At 39.9% G+C, this 25,866-nt stretch overlaps 1 protein-coding gene across 2 annotated transcripts in view; it reads right to left on the bottom strand.

Annotated features, from left to right (window-relative positions):
* The window catches only part of dmd (dystrophin), a 416,019-nt gene that overhangs the window by 241,783 nt on the left and 148,370 nt on the right, over nt 1–25,866 (bottom strand). The window contains exons 6-13 of one of the 2 annotated variants that reach the window (XM_028571814.1): nt 24,270–24,371; nt 23,079–23,149; nt 19,712–19,830; nt 12,648–12,844; nt 6,375–6,503; nt 4,526–4,621; nt 4,097–4,195; nt 1,678–1,859 (exon numbers count right to left, since the gene is read on the bottom strand). In XM_028571814.1, coding sequence (XP_028427615.1) covers nt 1,678–1,859; nt 4,097–4,195; nt 4,526–4,621; nt 6,375–6,503; nt 12,648–12,844; nt 19,712–19,830; nt 23,079–23,149; nt 24,270–24,371 — 995 coding nt within the window. The remainder of the gene's footprint in view (nt 1–1,677; nt 1,860–4,096; nt 4,196–4,525; nt 4,622–6,374; nt 6,504–12,647; nt 12,845–19,711; nt 19,831–23,078; nt 23,150–24,269; nt 24,372–25,866) is intronic. The other variant, XM_028571815.1, reaches the window with a different exon arrangement.

Below are 25,866 nucleotides of genomic sequence, written 5' to 3'. Positions count from 1 at the left end.
TCGATGTCAGTTATCATTGGATTCACCATAATTAGAAAGGCTGCTTTTCTTTGTATCCATGAATGTTGGCTGCTGTAGGGATCCTCATTGTGTAAAAAGAGATGAAAATGTATTCATAGCCCTAAATTAAAATTGAAAAGAAGCATGTAAAACCATCCTTTTTCAATGTCTCCTGGTTTATATTCCAAAATCTGCCTTACAGAGCTTTGACTCTATGGGCCCTATTTTAACAATCTGAAACGCAAGTATCAAACGTGATCTCGGACGCTGTTGCTATTATACCGGCGGGATAAGTGACTCTTGTGCCCAACGCAAATCTAAAGTGGGTTGGTCTGAAGTAGCTAGGTGTGGTTTGGGCGTAACGTGAAAATAACCAATCAGAGCGTCATCTCACAAGAGCAGGTGCTTGTTCCATGGTGGATTGCTATTATGACGGCGGATTTGCCTGCTGCACGCCAGCGGGAGCTGTCCGGGATGCGACAAAGTAATAAAAGTCTTGACCGGGTGGCGATGTTGCTGCGGCCTTTCGGGGGCATCTCCTCAAGTCTGGAGAGGATTGCTGCAGCCATGGAGCGTGGGCCTCCAAACGCACCACCTGCTTCTGTTGTGCCCCTTCTTCCTCCCCCAACTCCATCTTCATCCACCCGCTCCACCAGGAAGGCATCGCGCACTGCCACTCACGGACCAGATCCCGCCAGAGTGTCCAATCCCGCCGTAGTTCAACATCACGTCTCCTTAAGTCCTCTAATATTTCCTCATTCATGTCATAAACACATCCATGATTCATGGAAATGTTGTGTAAAACACAACAAGCTGCAAAGAATGCTGCGACTTTTTGAGGACTGTGCTGTAAAGTGCCTCCTGACCTATCCAAACACCTGAAGCTGTAAATGGGAACTGCTGCGTTCGTGTAGATGAGAGAAACAAAGTGTACTTACTTTAGACCAGGTTTTTCCTGGTCTGTGGCGGAATTGTTTTCTGAAACTGCAAAATAGCACCAGGGAACATTTGCGCCGGAACACGCCTCCTCTTTTCACTGAACCGCCACTGGGAGCGCAAATACATTCCCTAATTTACCAACATGTGTCTGTGGAGGGAAAAGTCTGCTGTGCTTCGGGTGCAAAATAGGAATGATACATGCGTTGCTGTACAAAGGAAATTACGCTGAGTGCAAGATAGGGCCCTATGTGTTCATCATATATTTGGAATACATAAATTTCTCAGATTGTGATAAACTGTCTATTCAATAAATAAGACTAAGAGTTGACAGCCATGCTAGGCAGAGTGGTGCTTTGAACTAAATGCTAACACCAGCATGTCAACATGCTCACAATGACAATGCTAACATGCTGATGTTTAGCAGGGTCAATTTACAATGTTCACCATCTGATTTGAATGTGATAGCATGCTAACATTTGCTGATTAGCACTGAACACAAAGGGTAGCTGAAGTTGATGGAAATGTCATTAGGTTTGCATGTATTTATTCATAAACCAAAGTTTTGGACAAATCCAAAATTTTGACATGATCATGATCAATGTTGCCATAATCAATCCTGATAGAAACATGAATATCTGTACCAAATTCCTTGGCAATCCATCCAGCAGTTTTTGAGATATGTCAGTCTCAACCAACAGAAAGTCTAACCTACAAAAAATTTTGACAGAATGTTTCTACCTGCTCTGTCTCTCCATGCTAGCCACTCTTAGGTGCTCCCACCGGGAGTTCAGGAGGTTCATCTGCTCCCTGACTTCCGAGTCCTCCTCTTCACTCAGGTTCCCCTCCCCCAGCAGGGCAGCGCCAGCTCGGAGGACCCGCCCCACGCTGCCTTGGTGGGTGGTCAGCTCCATCATGTACCCCTGGTGAGAGACAGAACAAAAGATTTTACACATATTCACAATGATTCCACTCATTTTGCCTAATTACCCTCCAAAAAAAGAGGGGTGTCTCACATCACTACTCCCATTAAATGACCCTCATTGACTTTAACTGCTCTAAAAATAGCTTTCCACCTCTCAACTTAGTGCTTAATCTATTTCCTCAGAGCAGTTGACTCTTATATGATCCTTCTAGGGTCTCACACAGCAAAATGGTCAGGGTTAATTTAATTTTGAGAGCATAAAATCAATAGGAAGCCAGTCGTCCTGTAAGTCCAGATTCATCAAAGTTCATTCAACACTTACAGGTAGCTTAAACTGCTGCACAGTGCTATAGCAGCTCTGCACGTGGACCTAAAAAAGTTGAAAACACAAGAATCTTTTACTACCTAGGGGATACTTATCTTCAGAGGTGGAAAGTACCGAAATACATTTACTCACGTTAATTTATTGAGTAGTTTTGTTGTGTATTTTGTATTTTTCCAAGTAGTTTTTTAAATCTGCAATTTAAAATGTACTTGATTACGTTTTGAGTGAAGTATTGTATTTCGCTACGTTACAAATCCCATCCGTTACTGAGTAACAAAAAAAAACTTTGACTAATAAAGAAAACCGAAATGAAGAGAAAAAAAAATCGCGCCCGGAACCACTACAGTGACAAATGATCAGCATCTAGGCTGCCTACCAGGCGCCAAGTCTTTCTGTAGGAGATTGAGAACGAGATGGAGGTGGATCAGGCGAGCGACGATGGTTCAGAGACTGTTTCAGTAGAAATGCTAGCTGAAACATCAAATTCTGCTGCCCAAAACGAGGAAAATCCTTGGCCACATTTGAAAGACTGTTTTTCATTTAAATTCAAGAGATCATTCAATGCCAGATGTGCCTGCCAAAGGTGACTGAACTGGCAGCATTCAATAACTCCACATCCAATCTGCGGAAGCATGTTTTGGTAAGTATCTGGGCATTGGTACTGGACTGCCATCGACTGCCAGTGTCGATAATTGCACTTGCCATCTCTCTCTACTATTTTAGGCACCCAGGAATTTTTTTAATCCCCAAAATATATATTTGGGAAGATTTCTGTTACAGTTTAGTCTTTTTAGGTGTGTTGCCTTTTTCAGATGTTTGTTCGCCTTCCATCAACAAACAGCAGAGATTTTTTTTTGGTGATAGGCCACGTTACACTCATTACTGCAGTCTCTTCAAGCCTGGCCCTTCAGTGTCGTGGAGGGAGGCTCATTCTTTTCTTGAGAATTTTTTCCTAGTTTTTGGACATGGTATGTTATGGATTGATTGCTGCTATTACTTTAACTTATTTGTTGTTTTTTGGCTGGGTTTTATCTGTGCAACAATTTTTTTTGTTTACATCTACCAACAGAGGCACATAATTGCTACTTGTACCCCTGCAAGAAACTCTTATGTAACTACAATTAACATCTCGTTACAGTATTATTCATGTGCTTTCCCTGCCAAACATGTCTTTCTAGTACCAAACAGATGCTCTAGTAAGGACATTTTATCTAACACTATGATTAATTATAGCCGCCTTGATATTACCAGGACTTCAACATGTTTCAACTCAAATACGTTTATTCGAACAAAAAAATGTATCTTATTGTCAAGCAATTTGATGTAGCTTTGACTACAAGTGTAATGATCAATAAATACAATAATAAGTTTGTAAAAACCAAGAAAAGTTAGTCATGTGAAGACAAATAAATTGAGAAATGTCTCATTTAAAAGAAATTTCAACTGCTAACATTTATGTTGAGCACACAATTTATGTGTGACAATATACTCTATTTTGACATAACATATTAAAGACATTAATGTAAATACTGTGAAATTGAGTGTTTGTATCTACTCAAAAATCTTAAGTTACACCAAAACAGGAATTGAAAATGCACTCAACCTTCAACAAAGAAGAGCTAGACTCTCGAAACTGAATTTAATTCAGTAATTTAGTTCATGGGAGCATTTTCTAGTGTGCATATGTAATTTCCTTACTTTTTAGCAAAATTAACTAGTTTTTTCATACTATAAAAAATAGATAGCTTGTTGTAATGAGGTGCTTTTCTGATAGGTGTTGTATCATGGATGAACTGATGTGTACAATTTAGTATTAAACAGATGCTATGTTGAAAAAAGAAAGCTGTTGTATGAATATAACTTATTACAGCCTCTTCATTACACCAGGACTTAACAGATCTGTCTCTCACCTCATGTGTGTGGAACTGCTCCTTCACCTCTTCCACATTGTTGGAGATTGGAGGCTGGCCCTGGAGCCCATCTTCAGCTGACAGCAGCCATGTCAAGACCTAACAATTCAAATAAAACATAAAATATTTGAAGGATACGTCTGGCGATGTTACGTTTTTCTTCTTATTAACAAATCCCATGTCCAAACCAACAGTGTCTTTGCGTCTCTAAATACTTTCCGACTTCACTATTCTGTCTGTGGCAAGCCCATTGGTCCCTACAGTAGATATAAACTGTTATGGAAAACTCAGGAGCAGCTTGACTTTGATGACTTGCACCGAAGTGTTGCACATGAGATTTGTTGACAAGAAGAAAGATATAAAATACTTGTCCTTCAAAACTAAATATAAGATATGAAATGTGTTTTTATCACCACCATAGTGCCATACCTCCTCCAGTGCAGCCTGGTAGCTCTCCAGGCTGGTGGAGCCTGGAGGCAAAGGACTGAGGCCTCGCTGTAGCTCCTCCTGGCCAGGACTTAGGAACTGAAGAGGGATGGATGGGCGATAACGGACAGAGATGGAGCGTGATTGTAGGAGGGGATATAAGGAGAAGTAGAGGAATAAAAGGTATCAGGGTTAGAGAGTAGGATTGAAAAAGGTTTGAGAAGTAAATGGAATGAAGAAAGGAAAGACAGTGTTAGAAATGAGGAAAAAGAGGGCAGGGAAGCAAAGAGGCAGCATGAAAGAAAGGTGGACAGAGAAGATAAAGAGAGATGAGGAGAGGCCTGTTAGTGTTAGCCATTACCGATGCTGACAAGCAGTTGGCCATTGTCCAACCTCAACAACTTGTTCTCTTTCTCCCTGGGTCTCTTTCTCTTTCTATTTCTCTCTCTCCCCATATCTCTCTTTGTGTGATCGCTACTGATCTGGACACTAACAACTTCTCTCTTTTTATCTCGGCTCCACGCTCCTCATCTCGCTCTATTCTTCTCTCTGGTAATAAGGTCCTGAAAAGATACACAAGGCCCATCCGAGGTGTTGATAACTGTCCAGCCTCATTCAGCGCGGTTCTCTCTTTTGTGCCTGTTTTATATCACATATGTGTTTGGTTTTGTCTGATGGAAGATATTTAGGAATGACTCTGTATAGACAGAGTTTCCAGTTTCTCTATCTTTATGCACTAAGTTGTCCATATAAAACATGTTTGACTGAGGAAAACTGAGGACAATGAATTTTAAAAATCTGTTCCTATTTTCAAAGGAAAACTTTGGGGAACCTTGTTGCAATGAGACAAGGTGTTTTATACTAGGTTCTGCTTTACACCCTAATTTTCAAAGAACTTATCTGACAAATTATCTTTGCTACTCGCGATGCCTTTTAGGTGCCAGCCAAGTTAAATCGAGCCCCCTGCTGTTACATTCCACAGCACTGAATACATTCCACCCTAGCCAAAGCAAATTATGGGCCACATTTAGTTAGGCAGAGCAGGGTGATTGCTTTGAAAATACATCTGAACATTTTGAAATGTCATGTTGTGGAATACAGAGGACATATAAAAAAAAAAACTACAAGACGGGTGGCTGCACAGTGACTCTTTTTTGTTACAGGCTGCTGTAGGTGCTGTTGTATGGCGACAGATAAGAAACAACGCTGCTCAGTTTGTGTTTGTGTAAAGGCAGTGATGCATAGAGCAACCTTTTTATTTTAGATTAGCATCATAGTTCACAAAAGAGTGGTATCAATCTTGTCCTCTAACTGTAAATAATAGGAAGTTTGCCAAATTTTGATTCTTAATATTGTTCACCTACATCGGCTCAAAAATGTCTACTGATTAAACAAGAATAGCCCATAAGCATAGTTAGAATCACTTCTGATTAATGATTTGTTAAAATGAATATGTCACATCAATAGCTTAATATAATACATTTCAAACCAGGAATTATATTGAAGAGCAATGTGATTGACAGATAGGAGCTACAAGTCCAACTCAACAAGTCCCATAGTTTCATATCCAGTCATAAAATATATTTGTCTTTACCACAAGTACAACTTATTCTGACAGTAATTCCGCAGGGACAAGTGTAACATAAAGCACACTTAATATATATATATATATATATATATATATATATATATATATATATATATATATATATATATAAAAGTAGACTTGGTATGCTGGCCATTTTTTGTAAATGACACAGACAAACAAGGGCAGACAAAACAGGTCTGCAGCCAAAACATGCACAGACAAATGGACATTTGGCGTGGAGTGTTAGCCCTGTGAGACACGGACCTGATCAGTAAAACGCCTCCTCTTTTGCTCAGGCGACTTGACATATGCAGCCTGGGTGTAGGCATAGCTTTTATAGCGAGGCTGAGGGGAGGGACTCCGCACTCTGCCTTGAGCCACACTCACTGTGATCTGAGAGAGAGATGGAGCGATAGAATAGGACAGCGAAAGGATAGGGCAGAGAAAGAGGGAAAAAGAGTTGGCAGAAGTGGCCAGAAAAGAGAGGAAGATAGAAAAAGAGAGCCAAAAGGATGCAAAACATAAAGCGAAAAAGATCCAAAAGCCAAATTATACAGAGGAAGAATAAGCAGAAATGAAGGGGCAGAGTGAAGGAAATGCAGAAGGCAGGAAAAAGGGACAGGAGTAAACAAGGAGTGAGTAATGATGAGAAATTAAGATGAGAAAATATGAGAAAGAGAAGCAGAAAACAGGAGAAAAAGGAAACATGAATAATCACACATAAGCTCTGTTTCCATCCAAATGTCAAGCTAATTTTAGGTGAACTTTTCGAAACGGCATGAATAAAAAATAAAATACCGCTTATGTGTGTCTCCATAGTGTTGAAAAACACATTTACAAGAAAAATGGAAAGTTTCAAAAATGAATATTGGGCATTTAGTTATTGACTTGCATTTCAGCAAATGTTATACATGTTTTTAATGCTCTCTGAAGATGAAACAGAAATAATCCAACAAAGTGAATTGTATCTTATATGGTTCAGAAAGTTTGTGGTGGACTCATAAAACTCAACGTCACTTTATAATGAACTGTTTTACAATTAGACTGAAGCATTTACTTTTCTTTAGGAAAATGTACTTAAAGTATGCCACTTTTGAAAGAAGAAACAACACATTCTTCCTTTTATGAATGAAAGAATGAAAGGTTAAGTTCCAAAGCAGTAAACACGCCTTTGCTCAGTTTGCTGACTTTATGACTGTTCACTACTTGTGGAGAATACTATATTTTTTGTGTAGCAGTGCTCCTGTTTAGCAAAAGTCCCTGGATGGAAACCTGGCTACAGATGCAGACATGAGAGAGGGCAGAGGTAGATATAGAGAGAACAGATGTGTTATGCAAAAGATGTGGACAGAATGAACATACAGTAGCACAGAGTCAAAGCTGATGTTGTGAGCAGCTCCCTTTTAACAACCCTCTGTCTCAGAGATCCACCGCACACATCCAGACACACTCTGGTCATGTTTCCATCTAATTGTCAAGAGGAATTTTAAAGGGGTGATAGAATGATTATATAGGGTATTTTACACTGTTCCTTACGGTCTCCTAATGGGGTATGTAACATTGGTTGGGCTGAAAATTGCCCAAATGCTATTTTATTAGGCCCTTAACTACCCTGTGAATATGGCTCTATTTGGAACAAGAGCTTTTCTTCCAAATATGGTATGCTCATGAATATTCAGAATGAGCTACGCGCTGATTGGTTTGAGCAAACTACATAGAAACACATGGGAGACTCGACAGCAGGTCTCATATTTCAGACACTGCAAAGTTATACATTGTCGGGCTATTTCGTTATTAAATTTACTTCTGAGACTTTTTTAAGCGAGAAATCAACTACATAAAGCTCAAATATGGGCCGTTTTACGAAAATTGATGGCCAATTGCAAATTTGGTAAGACTGCGTGTCGGAGTTCAGCCACCAGTGCTGCCTCGCCGCCCGGCCTGTCTGTGTAAAGTCAGTGGCGTGTTATTCAGATGCTATTTTAGGGGCGCATGCTTGGCCATAATGTAGCGTGTGCACAACGCGCATACGCTTCTCTCATCTAAGTGGACGCAGCAGTTCCCATTTTTGCAAACCATACATAATTACAAAGGAAAAATATTACTGAAAATGTGCTTCAGGTGTTTGGATAGATCAGGAGGCACTTTACAGTACAGTCCTCAAAAAGTCGCAGCATTCTTTGTGGCTTGTTGTGTTTTACACAACATTTCCATGAATGGATGTGTTGATGACATAAATGAGGAAATATTAGAGGACTTAAGGAGACGTGATGTTGAACTACGGCGGGATCTGGTCCGGGAGTAATGCGCGATGTGCTCCTGATGGAGCGGGTGGACGGAGATGGAGCGGGGGGAAAAGGAAGGGGCACAACAGGTGCAGGTGGTGCGTTTGGAGGCCCACGCTCCATGGCCAAGGAAAGAGATCACTGGTCTGTTTGGCATCTACATCCTGCTTCACACTCACTCTGACACATGTATCCCAAAACTAGCAGTCCTCAGCAGATTAACCATCATCTATCATTTATTGGCCAGAAAGCAACTGACTGATTTTTAGTTTCATAAGTTCTCATTAAGGGTTTACTGAAAGAACTATACATGTTGTGGCTATGTTTCTGTTTTTGTCTTGGATGTAGCTAGATGGCTAACAATATTCCCACCTGAGAAGCTCTAATTTGTCAACCGTTTCTCCAAATGAATATTCTTAATTTATTTGAAGGAATAGTTCCACATTTTATTGAATATAAATTATTGCCAAGAGTTAGATGAGTAGATTGATAGCAGACTATACGCCAACTATGGAGCTGGAGCTAGGAGGCGATTAGCTACTAATCAATCAGTTTTATTTGCCACATGAAATCGTACCAGGTACAATTCCAGTCAAATGTTACCCCTTCAGCTCTTAACAATGCTTCATCGTAAAGCTAAATGAGGCCGTCAGAATGGCACACAGAAAAGTATCAAGATAGGAATCATGGGGAAACAGCTAGAATGTCTACCAACAGTTTTAAAGATCACTAAATAACAAATTTCTTTTCACGTCTTGTTTGTTTAGTTACAATTATAGCATTGACTTCTTGCGCCCATATAATAATAATAATAATAATAATAATAATAATAATAATAATAATAATAATAGTAAATAAATAACTTTTAATTGACTGATTCTCCCGCTGATCTATGACAGCTGGGTGAGCAACTGCATCGCTAAAACCAAGTCAACCATTTACCACAGACAGCATAAAAGTTTAATCTCTGGCTGTCACGATTCTTTCTCCCCAGCTATCAATCTCCCCTTTCACCTCCATCCCGTCTCTCCTCTCTCTCTTCTTCTTCTCTTCACCTGTCATCATCTCTCTGTCGGTCTTCCTCTTCTGTTTTACCCCTCACTGTTTTTCCCCTTTCTTTCAAGGTGGATTAGATGTTTTTTATGCTGTAAAGAGCAGACAGCCAGAGGGGACCCAGCCCTGGATCAAACGCTTCCTGGCAAATTACTCTTAGCGTTTGTTTTCACCTGCTCCAAGCACTGGATGGGTGGGGATTTAGTGCATCAGGACACCTCAGATAATGTCACAGAAAAGCTGACTTTGTCTAGTTTTAAGCAATTGTCTCAAACTTTGGATTTAGTAATTTTCCCTACTTTATATCCATGAAAAGCTTACTTCCCCCCCTGAGTCCCAGGTGGTGGTAGCATGGTGTTGATGTAAGGAGGTGCTGACAGCGTCGCTTTGATGATGACAGATGAGGGACGAGGCAGATAATAGCCACTGTCAGTAACATTTTTTTCCCTCCTCCTTCCTCTCCATGTCTTGTTTTATTGCCATCTGACTTGTTTCTCGCACTCCCTATTTGTCTGCTCCATCTCACTATTCATTTCCCCCCTCTCCACCTCTTCAACTTTCTGTACATCTACAGTGTATATCTTTACACCTCCCCACTTCCTCTATCTGCCCTCTCATCTTTTCATCTAAATCTACGCCTTTCTTTTCCATCTTTCTCTCTCTGTCTGATTCCCAGAAGAATACAGCCTGCAGTTTCAGGGGGGGTGCTTTGGCCATTAAGCTGAAGGAGATAATAATATTACCAGCCATTACTCCAGGAAGCTCACTCCATCTTGCTGCGATTCGGCACGATAGCATGACACTGACCTCTTCTTAACTCAGCTCTAAAGGTCAGCACCAGTGGATCTAATTTGTGACTTGAAATTTGGTCGATTTTTTACAGCTCTTTCATCCAGATTCTGTCTCAATTTAGCGGCCAATTTTCATTCCGAAGCTCACAAATTTCAGGTGCTAACTGAACAAATAAGATAGGAGATTTGACTACACTGAAAGGTGACTACATCTTTCAGCATGCCTGGCAGGGCCTATGGGTCCCCAGGAACAAGCAGGAGGAAGTTGGCCAGGAACTGCCTCTGACACTCTAACCTGAACATGCGACTACAAAGTGGATGGATCAGCGGATGAGTAGACAGATGGATGGTGATTTGTGGGAAAATAAATTGTTACTGCTTTGTGTGTGCATGTTCTTAAGATGGTCAGTTACTTCAATTATATTACTGAGGGACTTTTCATGCCAGAAAAAGCATAGCTTTTTGCCAATCTTAAGTTTACTAGAGAGCAAACTGAATATACCAGTATACTGTATAACTAGATATATGTTATTGATATAGTATCCCTATTTTTTAACTAATAGTTTATTTTAAGTGATCTATATCAGCCTTCAACTGCAAATACTGTATAGTACCGCTTTTTTTAAAATTCCATTGGCTCAAGGCAAAGATAAAATTGTTTATTCAGTATGTCCACACAAGAATTCTGCTCCACAAAAAATGATTGACGCAAAATTGTATTTTCTGTGTAATACAATTTCTGGAGCAGTAAAGTGGAAAGGTTATTGTCCTGTGGGAGATAATTGTTTTGGCTCTCTGTGCCGAAATGTCTGTGGATATAACCATAAAATTCACCGTAAATTTGCAGCAATTTCTTCTGTTAATCATGCCTTGTGCTTGAATCTGCTCCACCGGGAAAATAGCTTTCAGTTTGTGGTACCACTGAGAAGTAAATATGCTCTCAAACTATTCATTATCCAATTTAACATTAAAAACTAGAATCCAAACTGTTTCTCTTTTAAACTATGCATGTGAGCTAGTGTGGCTGCTGATTAGCACCTTAATTGTATTTTGCAGAACTACAGGGAAAGAGGGAGTTTCAAACCTTGCTTTAATTTTTTTATTTTATTGCTTGTAGAGAGCTAAAAAATGAAGTGTTTCACAGTAATGCTGTTACCCGGACCATCATTATCAAATGTATTCTCAAAGATCTCCATATCTCTGAAGAGTTTCTTTGATTAATTCTACATAACTCAGAGGACTGGGTGCAGGGATCATCCCCTCTGACTCTTAATCCCCTTCAGTTTCACTCAAATACTACAATAAAGAGAGGGTCCTGTTGGGAATTTGATAAGACCACTAAAGTGTCAGGTTGGCAAGATGGGTTTTGTTGATACTTAGAAGGAGCGCAACCTCATTTTGCAACTTGGTTAGATAATCATATTCTAGAGCTGATATTATGTAGTCTACAAACTGCTGCAGTCATTTACTTGTATAATATGAAAGACCAAGTGAGTGTACATAGCTGAGCACAGACACAATGCATGCCATCTTACTATCATCACAGCACTAAGCCATCACGGCAACAGTAACACTAAAGTGCACAGACAAAATGACAAGAAGCAGTGGAGTAAAGATGCCACTATCCCAATTCAACTAGTTCCCATGATGACTGAAAGGTGGGTCAATCCAACTTGTGTTACAGCAGAAACAACAATGGCACTTTACTATGCCAACAGGATGCCATGCTTCTAAAACAGTATCTATGGCTCATTAGTTTTGGTTTCTTCCTTCCTTTCCTTTCCTTGGTTTCCTAGTGAGATTGCTGTTGTGACTTTTTTTTTTTGTATAAAAGTGACAGACATGTAAACTGCTATCACATTCATATCATATTTGAAAGTTGCTTTAGTGACATGATTACAGGATTCTAACCCTGACTTGAAGTTTGGCCCTATTAAATTCCTATGGGACGCAAATAAATTGCTTCACAAGACTGACCAGCAAAGGGAAAAAAGGGAGGGTTCGATAGTTTAAAAAAAAAGTACTTTACTGCAGTAAAAAGCAGGTGAAAGTCACCTGACAACTTCACAGACAATTACCAAAGTGCTGCAATGGTGGGACAGGAAGTTTAGTCTTTACCTGATATGAATGAATGTCTGTCAAGGAGAAGTTCATCATATAGCTTGTCGGACATGAAGCTTGGATAAAAAATGCTTCAAACTAATCTTACTTTTTGAATATTTTCAGGAATTCTTCCAAAGAAAGTCAAAAAGAACAGAAACAATGAGCCATAACAGTGTCACATGGCAGCCTTAGTAACAGCAACACCATTGTCGACATACAGTGACGGCAGGGAGAACTAAAACAACATGTATGTGTGCGTGCGGTTCCACCTGTGTACGTGTGTGTGTGTGTGTTGTATGTCTAACCTGCTGGGAAAAACGCTGCTGGGTCTGGATCTGGTAGTGCTCCTCTGTCGTCACCCGGGCAACGCTGGTTACGGTTGCCCGTGGCAGCGTCTCCACCTCCTGGATGGCTTCCATGGAAATGCTTTGGGGAAGAACCTGGAAGAGTGATGTCACGTACATGATGACACTCTTTTTGTCAGGGTGAGGCACCGCCACATCTGAAGAGTAGGAAGCAAGGACACATGCAGTTTACCGTCAGAATTCTTTGTAATTTATTAAACAAATGGTGGCTGGTTTAAGACAGAAGTAGACATAGTAGATAAACGTTGTGTTTAGGGGAGCCTTAGACATAGAACAAAGTTACATTCACGTAACAAACGATTCAAGAAAAATAAATATCAGAAAGAAAATAAAAACAATTCAGAAAGAAATCCCCAAACCACACATCCTACACCTTTAATACATTAATGAAATACAGTTTTAGTCACGCACAAAAAATTTTTATTCAAAATAGGAATTTTGACCCCAGAGGAATTTATGATTTCCATCCATCAAATGACTGTGGACGACAAAACACATAGCCCAGCATTTTCAAAATATATCTACTCTGGGAACGGTTTGCGATAAAACAGAAAACAATCACATTTTAAATGTAGACGCCTTTGTATTAGTAATTTCAGGTAAGCAAGCAAAGAGGTGTTAAAGTATTTTTTCAATTTTGGACTGAACAAGATATCTGAAAATGTTAATTTCGGGTTTGGGGAATTTTCTGTATTTTCTGACATATACTGAAGTTTGGAAATATATAGTGTACACTACGGTATAGTATGCAATGGCCACTTATACGTCATCCAAGAAGCTGCAGGATGATGCAGTCATTTTTCTTTTTGCTCATGAATAACTGTAGGCCACTGTTAACTCTTTTTGTTTCCCAAAGCATCAGTGTGTCAGCCTGCCCTAAATCTTACAGCTAAATTGAGTCCGAGCAAAGTTTTCCAACAGGTGGAGGAGAGATATAACAGAGCGCTGATTTCAGGAAGGGCATGGCCAAGAGCCGGCCAGCCAGTCAGCCCGGGGCGAAACTAATAGAGACGGATCACAGCGGGGCTGAGACACGGCAGATAAATGAATGCCATGAGAGATAAAGAGAAGATGGAAAAAAGCGGGTGAGCTGAGGGAGAGAAGAAAGGAAGAGAGACAGACAGAGAAAAATGGAGTGCTAATGAACAGAGTAGTGTGTAGAGTGTGGTGAGCTTACGACTGTACGAATAATAGACACAAGAGAAATGGAAGAATGGAAAGATGGAAGAATGGAAAGAAAAAGAAATGGAGACAGATGCAAAGTAACAAAAATGAGTGTGTGCCAAGAAAAATATGTGTCTGTGGGTGGAGATATATATATATATCTGTTTTATATATATTTATAAAATAAAACAGTATCAATTACAAATTATTATAAAGTATAATTATATATATAGGCCTATATATATAATTATACTTTATAATAATTTGTAATTGATACTGTTTTATTGATCCCCAGTGGGGAAATTACAATTTACACTCAGTTTTTTTTAAATCACTACACACAGGCTTGAAATACACACACACACACATGCTCAGAACCTATTCATGCACAAATGGAGAGTGGGCTGCCAGTGCAGGACCAGCGCCCTGAGAGGTTGAGGGGATATGGTGCCTTGCTCAAGAGCACCTGGCAGTGCCCAGGAGGTGAACTGGCATCTCTCCAGCTACCAATCCACACTCTGTACTTTGGTCCGTACTGCGACTTGAACCGGAAACCCTCCGGTTCCCAACCCAACTCGATATATATAGATATAGATATAGATAGATATATATAAATATAGATAGATAGATAGATAGATAGATAGATAGATAGATAGATAGATAGATAGATAGATAGATAGATAGATAGATAGATAGATAGATAGATAAAGCTAGTGTCATATTTTAGCTGTGGAAAACTGTGGACATTTATCAGCATCACAGAGAAATCTGAGGATGTCATTATTTGTCTGATGAAGACAAACAGCTATGTAAATAATGCTACCATCTGCAAGTGTGTGTCTAATTCCTCCACTCTGTTTTGTATTCCATCATCTCAATTTTAATCATTTCACACGGCTACATGTGTGAGCATACCTATGAGGCTCTGTGTTTGCATGTGTGGATATTTGGGTTTGGGTTTGTGAATGTTGTGTATGTAAATTAATGGTGTGTGTGTGTGTGTGTGTGTGTGTGTGTGTGTGTGTCTCTGCCCTGCAGTGATTACATCTGTCTATGTAAATGTAGTATCTGAACTTCTAATGGACTTCATTCCTCTCTACACAACATTACAGCATCGCTGCTACTACTAATACACCACATAAACAATCAGAATCCGCTTTATTGGCCAGGTTTGCGTAAACAAACAAGGAATTTGACTCTGGTTAATATTTGCTCTCAAAGTACTACACTCACTTAACATATAAAGAAAGAAAGAGAGGGAGGAATAGTGCAATATCAGTATAGTCTGAGATTTAAGATTTAAATATAAGTATAGTGCAAAGCAGTTCAGTGCAAAGGTAATATATTAATAACAATATTGTAATTGTAAGATTGAAATATACATGAGGTAGATGAGCAGAAACAGTGTTGATTGACTTTGTTCAGTGTAAGGGTGGGAGCTATTTCTGAGCGTTCAACAGAGTGACTGCTTGGGGAAAGAAGCTGTCTTTGTGTCGGCTGGTTTTGGCGAACAGTGCCCTGCATCGCCTACCAGAGGGAACTTCTCCTAACCCTTGTGTTGTCTTCCCGTCAACCTTGAAACCTTTGTTTTTGCTTTTTCCAATGTTTTAAATTGTTACATTTTTCTTCTACACATTTTCAGCGCTTATTTCTACGTCCCATATTTTCTGATATAAAACAAAAATTGAAAACAAGGCAATTTGACTCAAAGTCAACACAAGGGTTAAAGTCCACTGTCATCTCCACAGTCTTCTTGGGGTTTAACTCCAGGTGGTTCTGACTGCACCATTGGACCAGCTGTTCCACCTCCTGTCTGTAAGCAGACTGCTACATCCTGTGACACCCTGCAGTGCCCTGCTATGCCATGAACTACTACAACTACTATTTCTAGTCACTCTGATCCATTATCTTTATTGTGACTATTATTGCCACTGTTCATCACACCCCCAACCGGGACCGTCAAGACACCGCCTACCAAGAGCCTGGGTCTGTCCGAGGTTTCTTCCTGAGAGGGAGTTTTTCCTCGCCACTGTTGCACTGAATGCTTGCTCTTGGGGGAATTACTGGAATTGTTGGGTCTTTGTAAATTATAGAGTGTGGTCTAGACCTACTCTATCTGTAAAGTGTCTTGAGATAACTCTTGTTATGAATTGATACTATAAATAAAATAAAATTGAATTGAATTGAATCACCATCGTGGATTAAAACAATGACGGTGGTGTCATCTGCAAACTTCAGGAGTTGTACAGATGGGTTGTTTGAGGTGCAGTCATTAGTGTAGAGGGAGAAGAGCAGTGGGGAGAGGACACATCCCTGTGGGGGCGCCAGTGCTGATGGACCGGGTTTTGGACGAGATGCTCCCCAGTCTGACATGCTGCTGCCTGTCAATCAGGAAGCTTAGGATCCATTGACATGTGGTGGCAGGCACTTAGAACTGGGTAAGCTTCTGATGTAGGAGTTCAGGGATGATGGTGTTGAACGCCGAGCTGAAGTCAACAAACAGGATCCTGGCATAGAACCCTGGGGAGTCGAGGTGGTGCAGGATGTAATGCAGTCCCATATTGACAGCATCATCCGCCTACCTGTTTGCACTGTAGGCAAACTGCTGGACTCCTGTTATGTCCTTCGGGTGGCTCAACACCAGTCTTTCAAAGGATTTCATGACCATAGACGTCAAGGCAACAGGCCTGTAGTCTTTTAATCCTGTGATATAGGGCACTTCACACAGCTCCAGGGACCGGTTAAAGAACTGCGTGAAGACTGGCGCCAGCTGTTCAACACAGACTCGCAGACAGACTTGATCTTCTGCTTCTGAAAGAACCGGCACACATCCCTCTCGCAGATTGTTAGCGCAGGTGGGGGGAGGGGGTTGGGTGTTGAGGGAAAACCTTTTGTGCGTGAGGGGTGTGATAATGGGTGCTTTTCTAACCTGCTGTAAAAGTCATTCAGGTCATCAACCAGACTGGGACTTTCTGCAGGGTGGGAGTCGGGGTGGTCTCTTGTAATCCATGATCTGTTGCAGGCCTTTCCAAACTGATTCAGGGCCATTGGCTGAGAGGCTATTTTTTTAGTTTCTCACTGTAGCTTCTTTTGGCTACCATGATCTCCTTTGTCAGCTTGTACTTGGCCTGCTTATATAGGTTTGCAGTTGTTGTGCACACAGATGCACACAGATGTTACATTTGATGATGTTACAGTGTCCGTGAGGTCATTGAGGTCTGTAGCTGCAGCTTCAAAAAACGCTGCAGTTGGTGCAGTCAAAGCAAGCCTGCTCCAGGTTTGATTCCCTTGTCCATTTCTTTACAGTCTTTGCCACAGGTTTAGAAGTTTTTAGTTTCCATGGAGAACCGCGGCACCTCCAACCAGGATTTCAGTAAACCTTACTGGGTTTGTGAAAACCGGAGAAAAAGTTTTGCCTGATGTTTAAGAGTTCCTCTCTGGTAAAAGTTACTGGTGAAAGACCGCAGAAAACGTAATAAACACACAAAAACAAACAAAGTACCGAGGCTCCCATCCGCTGTGCCATCTTGTTTTCTTCCACTCACTGTGGAAATAGCTTCTGAAATGTTTCCCTAGAAAATATTTGGTTCCCACAGTAATATTTAACTTATGACTGTGTGTTGTTATATATGTTTGATGTTCATGTGTTGTAGTAATATCTGATTGGTTGGTTTGACGTGAGAGACCGTAGAGGTTACAGGTTATCGGTTGGCAACTTTTTTTTAACATTTTGGGTATTGTTAAGGAACACTCATATGTGAATAAGGATCGGAAGACCTTGATGAATTACACAGAAGCATTTAAGGAACACTCAATTGAGGAAAGGTTATGAGGTATGTTGGACACTGACCTGAATGAGACCTGGGGGTACCACTGTCTCAACCTACATAGCATGAGTTCCCAATGTCCGCCTATCTTATCCACTGCCACTATGTTTTACACAAGCACAGCACACTAGCTCAGCTAATAGCAAATTGTTACAAACAAGCTAACACAAAGGCTGTCTACACTTGCACATGGCTAATTATTATGCACGTCAATGACATCATCGGACCATGAAGGTGCTAGTTTAAGGAATCACAGCAGCAGCAGCAGCAGACAGGAGGACAGAGGACAGGAAGAATGATTGATACATGAGATTCTCGGACAGAGGTCTTTTATCTGTTCCAGAGGCTAGGCCTCAAAAGAGATTGAAAGACTAGATGGCAGAAGGGTATTTTACAACCAGATGGAACGCAACACAGTCTTACAGAGCCGGACACAATCGCAACACTATATGTCCCGTCTCTGTTGTTTATCTGACAGCGGCAGTGTCCATGCTAGGGATGCACCAAACCCAGAGTTCGGGTACTGTCGAACTTTCACATTTTTGAACACTACCAAAGAGAAATAACAAGAAGCGGAAATTGAGAAAAAGAGGCAAACGTTGTGTTGAGTTTCTGCTCTTGTCAAAAAGTATAGAAGTAACAAGAGGCGAAACTCAATAGAACGTTCCATTGCAACAAACGCATCCATGATTGTGATGAACGCTCTTGTTACTTCTATACTCTTTGTAGAGCTACACTGGTCGACGTAATGACGGCACGTTAGGTGTTTACGTTCAATGCGGTAGGCTGAGAGAAAGTGAAAATGGAACTTGTGAGCAGAAAAAGTGTTGTTTGGCAGTACTTTCAGTCAAAAGAAGGCGATTCAAGTAGAGCTACATGTTCAATTTGCAATGCCGATTTGTCTCGTGGGGGCAAGGGCCCTAAACAATACATAACATCGCCGTTGCCAAACAAAATTGTCACTCAGCTGGCGATAGCGATGTGCTTTCCTACGATGTGAAAAGAGTGTGTGTTTCAACATTAAGTTGTTACATTTAACTATTTTAGAGGCTGTGGACGTTGTTTACTTCATTAATTTGTTTACTGTGTTAATGGACTGAGAATCAGAATCAGAAAAGCTTTATTGCTAAGTACGTAAATAAAATAAAAGATGGGAGTAGAGTTCGGTTTGGTGTTATCTTAACGAGTGGGATCGGTATTCGGCCGAACCCCAAAAATCTGGGTTCAGTGCATCCCTAGTCCATGCTTTCGCAAATGCAGCGAGTCTCCTCTGTGTCTTTAGCTGCAGACTGTTGTACATCCCAGTGCTGGAATCCTTTCCAGTGCAATACAGTCACACTACACCGTTTAGCTGTCGGCTTTGAACCATGTTCAAGCCAGCTAACATTAATAGCTAACGGTAGGCTATTGTTACCTGCTGTATGTTAACTAGCGTCATACCTTAGGCTGTTGAAAAAATTGCATTCCTATTCATTTTTTATCTCAACCGGTTATAATATTTACACATTTAAATAGATTTTTAACCGAGTCACGATGCATCGTTACATCCCTAATAAATATACAGGGTGTTGATCAGTGATGTGCAGATTTAGTAACAATTACACAGAATCCCTAACTGACATAGTTTGGTATAATATTGCTAAAAGAATGTAAACCCAATGGTCAGTATGAACCAGAGATGGGGACTTGAGTCTGTTAGAAGGCATCTCTGGTGTTATTTTGCACAAAATCAAAGGACATTTTGAGCAGAGCATTTTTACCCACCTATTGGTCAATTTATGCATTGCTGAATAAGTCCTTCCACCATGGCAACACCCAATCAAAGCATGACACATCATGTTCAACTGGGCCAATTAAGGTGCACGGTTGGAAGGTGTGAAATATGATGAGAGCTGTAACTCATCTTGAATATTCTTCTCTGGAATTCTCAGTGTGTGTGTGTGTGTGTGTGTGTGTGTGTGTGTGTGTGTGTGTGTGTGTGTGTGTGTGTGTGTGTGTGTGTTTGTTAGTTACCCTCAGGGTCCAGCAATCTCTCTATCCCAAGGTGTTGTTCTGCCTTATTAAAGGCGTGTTCCAGTCGGTCGATCACAGACGTCTTCTTCTCTACTGCGCTCCAATCAAAAAGCTCAGGTCTGTGGAGGCAAAAGGCAAATCAACAGGGATCACATACCCACTGCATCTATATTTTAATTTATCCAAACATGGAGGAAGGATTGAGTATTAATTAGATCATGTCCCTGGTTGATCATTTTCTCAGTTGGCTTAGGCAAATTCTTTAGCATATGTTGAGAAAAGGAGACAAAGAGCCTTCTCCAAAGTAAAAGGACTGACATTATGGTAATACATTTTTTTTAATGTTTGTATTATATAGCCTATCAATTAAAAATGAAATACACTGTAATTAACCCACTCAGCCGATGCATTTAGCTTTATTTTTACTTCAAGTATTAAACAATGTATTTATCTGCTGTGCAGTGATTCTTAGCTGTACATACTCTCTGGTCAACCACCATTAAATAGTAAAAGTAGACCATAACAATTCAATATAGTAAGTTGATTTTGTAATTTTATTTAAAGTGCTCTTATTGTGCTTTTTGGCTTTTCCCCTTTCTTTTATTGTGTTATATATCTTTTTGTCCACATTATAGGTTTACAAAGTGAAAAAGCCCAAAGGGACTTAGGGACTGCTCGTTATTTATTTCAGGGGCCACCGGAGGAGTTTTTGGATCTTTAATCAAAATAGACCTGACCCTCCCTTCACCAACCAAAAAATTTGGATGACCCTTAAAATTGAAGTGAAAAAAAGGGATGACCCTCCCCAACAATTTATTGATGCAGTCTGTACTGGTTTGTGCTTGGCAAAGATACACAAATAGCCATTGTTTTTTTTACAGCCACGACTTGTGACTAAACTTTTGCATTCTCATCTTATGCATCACACTCCTCCATTATGGTGTGGTGGCCATTTCAGTAGATTTACTCACTAACATAGTTGTTGAAACACAATAAGCATGGAAACTAAATGCACACTTCCTGCATTACTTCAAATACTAAGTTACTCATCTAGTAAACTAGTATTCACATGAAATAAAACAATAAAACATTGAGACCATTCAACAAAGGACACTGGAAAATTACAAATTCAACACTGGTTGCTATGGACTCGTCATTAGGCTTCCTCAGTCATTTTAGCATAATAGGTGCCAAAGGTGAACATTATCCAAAACTCCATTTCTCAGACAAGCGTCAATTTGGGAGCTTGCATGCTATCACTCCTTCCTTCTCAAATGCCTTGAGACTGGGACCGAAAGGATATTTGAGTCGGGTATGGCTGCCGCCTGGAGACCCCCGTCTCATGCATGCTGGTGCAGTCTTCGACTTTTCAAAATAAAAGCTTGCGTCTAGTATGTTTTTGTACGGTGTTTTGGATGTTTTTGAACTAAACTTCTTTTATTGGCGCATATACATTGGGGAAACTTATGACGAGCTGCATGTTTTGAACTAAACAGTATGACAATCATGCTAATGAATACAATTATTTTTTCCCGCAGATGTCTTAGTTACAACACGATGGAGCTAGCAAAGCAGTTTTGTGGTTATATGTGCGAGCAGGATTTATTCAGTTTGAGACATCCCATGGTCTCTAAAGCTACAGCTCGAATTGTCTGGCTGACTAAACAGGGATGGACCCATCTGCTAGAAATAAGGGCCGAGACTACATGGAGCTACGTGGATAAATATGCACCAAACAAACCACTTTGAAATTTTGCTGCTCTCATGAATACAAAAGTTGGGTGACCATCCCCCATAGACTAAAAATTGGATGACCCTCCCATCAACAAAGAATAAAAAGTCATGACCCTCTCCTATTTTCCTCCGGTGGTCCATTCCATAAATACTTAACGGTCCCTTACTATCTTCCAGAGAAAACACTGTTCACAAACTGCTCCTAACAGCTCAATAGTAGTCCAGTCTTTACTTCTGTGACGAACGTGCGTCACTTTGTAACATATGTTATAATGCTCGCCTAGCTGCTAGTGTGGCACTCCCTCATACTCTGCAACTGACAAGCTAGCAGTACTTACTGCCTATGTGCGACTCCCAACAAAGTGAATGTCTCACTCTGTAGCTAAAACGCTGTGCCATGCTACATCCTGTAACGCCCTGCAGCGCCCTGATATGACATGAACTACTACGACTACTATTTGAAGTCACTGTTCCATTATCTTTAATGTGACTATTATTGCCGCTCATCATATCCCCAACCGGCACCGTCAGACACCGCCTACCAAGAGCCTGGGTCTGTCAGAGGTTTCTTCCTAATAGGGAGTTTTTATGCAATGTGCATTATGTTTTCTGAAAATTAAACCACATAAACCTATTCTGGTATAACCTCTAAATACAATTATGAACCTGCAAATGAGCATAATATGAGCACTTTAAACATTTGCTCTATCAAAACATGCTGTTATTCCTCTAGCAGTAAACAGAATGGTGTTAGCATGGAGCACCAGAGCAAATTATGTGAAGAGTGATGGCTTTGGTTTGTGTGATCTCTTACTCTGTATCCCGTTAGGACACTGTGAACAGATGTCCATGCTAGCTAACCATGATTTAATTCATAATTACATGAGTCCAGGCCTGAGACCCAAACTCTCATGGGTATCCATAGAGTCAGATTAACACTGTTTTACCTCTACAAAGCCATTCATCCATCTATTCATACATCTTTCATCAATTATCTATTTACTGATTAATTTACTTATTTATTTGTTCATTCACTTGTTCATTTATTCATTTAGTACAGCTATTTTATATAATATTACAACTTCCACCTTGAGTTTACAAGGTGTACTTAAATGCACCAATAGAAATAATATGGATAGAAAGGCCTTTCCCAATCAAATCAACACAGAATGGTTAGAGCGGCAGCCATTTTCATTTCTTTTTTTGTTTTGATTGTTAAAGTGATGTCTTCTGATATCTTATAATTCTGTACTTTGTTCTGTGTCTCCATTTAAAAAAAAATTTAATTATGTTTGTTTTATGTCTGCACTATTAGTCAGTTATTTGTGCTGCTGCCTGTCTTGGCCAGGACATTTTTGAAAAAAGAGATTTTTTTACTTTTACTCCTGGTTAAAAAAAAAGGTTAAATAAAAAATGCATTTAAATAAAAAATAAAAAGTATATCTATTTCATAAAATGTCTGAACAAGATCACATTTTCGGCAGCCAGCCAAATAAACATTCCCTTTTCGATCCACTCTTTGTGACTATTGTTTTATTTTATTTCTATTTCTATCTCTGCAAACAAACACACACACACACACACACACACACACACACACACACACACACACACAAAACCCATTTTACAGTACCTGTGGCTGTGGATGAGGGCATTGAAGGCCAATCCATCATTCCAGCTACTGGAGAAGTTAACCACATTGACCTAAGGACAGAGATAATGGATAATAAAGGGCCAAACTGTGAATGCAGTATGACACCTTCAGTTGGTGTTGGAGCAGTCGGGCTTGGGAGTGCTGTGTGTATGTGTGAATGTATTTTGTGTTTTGTATTTACTGTTTAATTGTTTTAAGGACCCCCTCAGAAATTAGATTATTCATCTCAAGGGGTTATCCTACTAATAAATACTTCTAAAATAACAGAAGTTATCTCAAGAAAATTTTCAATTTCCCCCCAAAAAACCTCAAGCAGAACCAGACGGCTCTAGGTGGATGGCCATCTGCCTTGACCGTTTGGTAAAAGGGTCTTACTTGATCCCTACACACATGATTTTTTGCTAAAAGAATGAGGCTAAAGCTATGCCTACATGTTTTTGGAGATTACTTACAGGCATCTTAACATTGGAAGTTTCAATCCTGAATGGGATTTCTAATGTTTGCTGTGGTTTGATACATTGACTGAAAACTTGCGGAACCTTTGTGCTTTATGCAAAATACATGATGATGTCATTTTTGGTTCACGCACCCTCACGCTGGGGATGTTACGCTGAGCATAAACCTAACTCTTTGAACTGAGAGGGTCCAGATTAACTTGTAGATTAGATGCAATATGTTACCCAAAAATGTGTTCTGTTTCGTTTTGAGGCTTCAAGTAGAGAATAATTCAAGCCAAAAGAAACAAAATAAAATGGAGCAAAACTAGATGGGAAAGGAATCCAAAGACATCATGCCTTTCACTGAAATCTGTCTTTTAGTTTTATACTTAGGGCAATAAAATGATAATCATCTAAAGGCACTAGTTCCAGATCTGGATCACCACCAAAATAATTCATTATTCCTTTAGATATCCAGTCAGACAGATAGACAGACAACTAGAAAAAAACAAGAGGTCTTTGGCTGTGGTAAAAACATTCTATACCACTAAAGAAGACTCATTAGACTTGAAGCCATTGGTTTTAAATGAAGAAAGACATTTACTGTTTTTTTATGGCATTGTGTCCCAGGACTACAGTTTGCTGAAAACACAGAAGAGGCGGCTATAGAAGAGAACTAGTGTGACAGCCTGTAGTTTGAGGATAAGACTGAGTGAGAAGTAAATTAACAGACCTGAGGATACTGGCGCGTGTTCTGACGAACCCAACTCAGCAGAATCTTCTCACTGTTGGTCTGCTGTAGGCCTGCCATCACATCCTTCATCACATCCTTTACCTGCACACAAATACAAAGTATAACTGGTGTAAAAACTTAACATAAAGCACACATAAATAGAGTTGATGCAGTTATTTTTACAAGACATACAGTTTAAAGCTGTGTTGGTGTCCCCTAGAGTCTTCAATATTGATTTGACCTTACATAATGAAGGTTTGGCATAGTATGACAATTTAGAGGGACTGAAAATGTTAAGTTAGCCCGGTGGATGGCTTTAGAGGAAACTAAATTGAGATCATTGAAATTATTCTCCAAGAAGCATAAGAGATTGACTAATTTCATAGCAATCTGCCCATTAGGTGTTGACATATTTTGTATGCAAAGTTGACATTTTGTCCAGAGGGATGCTTAAATAATTAGGAATAATAAATAATGCAAGGGGTGTCCAAGATGGAAAGGGTTTATATTCTAGGAAGCAAGAATATCCATGGCACATTTCATGGAAATCCAGCCATTGATGTCCTGTGTACAAAGAGTAAAGTTTAAGAGGGCTGTGAGAGGAAACCAGATTAATTGTCCAAAATGGAAACGGTTCATCCCCTGGGCAGCAAGGCTGTGCTCAAGGGCTCTTTGGGATGTCAATGCCAGTTGTTTGGTCCCCAACAAGCCCCTCTTTGGTCCACTTTGGTTTGAAATATTAACTATTAGATGGACTGCCATGGTATTTCTTAAAGAAAGGCATGGTCCCAAGACGATCAATTCTGATGACTTGTGATAATGAAAATTTTGGTTTTGAGTAAATACCTTGAAAACTGTTGAATTACAGTGACTATGGTGGTCCTACCTTTCTACTAGTGCCATCTGCAGGTAAAAGTTATCACTTATTCAGTGGAATACCTTGACATCATTTCATTCTTCTTCTTCTTCTAAGAATGACATTTCTTGGCAACTATGGCATAGATTGTCATGAAATGTGGTACATACATTACTGTTCCCCATAGTATAAATTGCAATAACTTTGTGGATCCTATAACTTCTTACCTAGTGCCATCACCATTTTTGCCCAATTCTTTGGGTTTACTGTTACTTTGCAAATGTGTACATTTTGAGCTAAGGTAAATTAGGTATATCCAGCTATATAGAGTGAACAGACATGGAAGATTAGCAGTTGGCTACTGTTACCAGTTACAATCAAACACACCCATAACCTCTCTCTCTCTCTCTCTCTCTCTCTCTCTCTCTCTCTCTCTCTCTCTCTCTCTCTCTCTCTCTCTCTTTCTCTTTCCAGCTCATACATTCAAACACTTTTAAAAGAATTCTTCTGATAGACAGAACAACTTAAAATCCATGCTAATATGATGCCTGGCGATGTAACATTACCATAAAGCGCCATTTTAAAAATATCTTCTGTTTATAGCAAAGTTTTGATGTGGCCTGTCAGTAGATACTCTACATACTCTACATATTCACATAAACACACAGATACTTTCACATGGCAGCACACACACACATTGAAAATGCACACAGTCAAAGGACACTTGTATACACACATATA

The sequence above is a fragment of the Perca flavescens genome, chromosome 24 (assembly GCF_004354835.1).
Source record: "Perca flavescens isolate YP-PL-M2 chromosome 24, PFLA_1.0, whole genome shotgun sequence".
Lineage (NCBI taxonomy): Eukaryota > Metazoa > Chordata > Actinopteri > Perciformes > Percidae > Perca > Perca flavescens.
The sequence above is the reverse complement of the archived record's forward strand: the minus strand, read 5'-3'. Positions and strand labels throughout refer to the sequence as shown.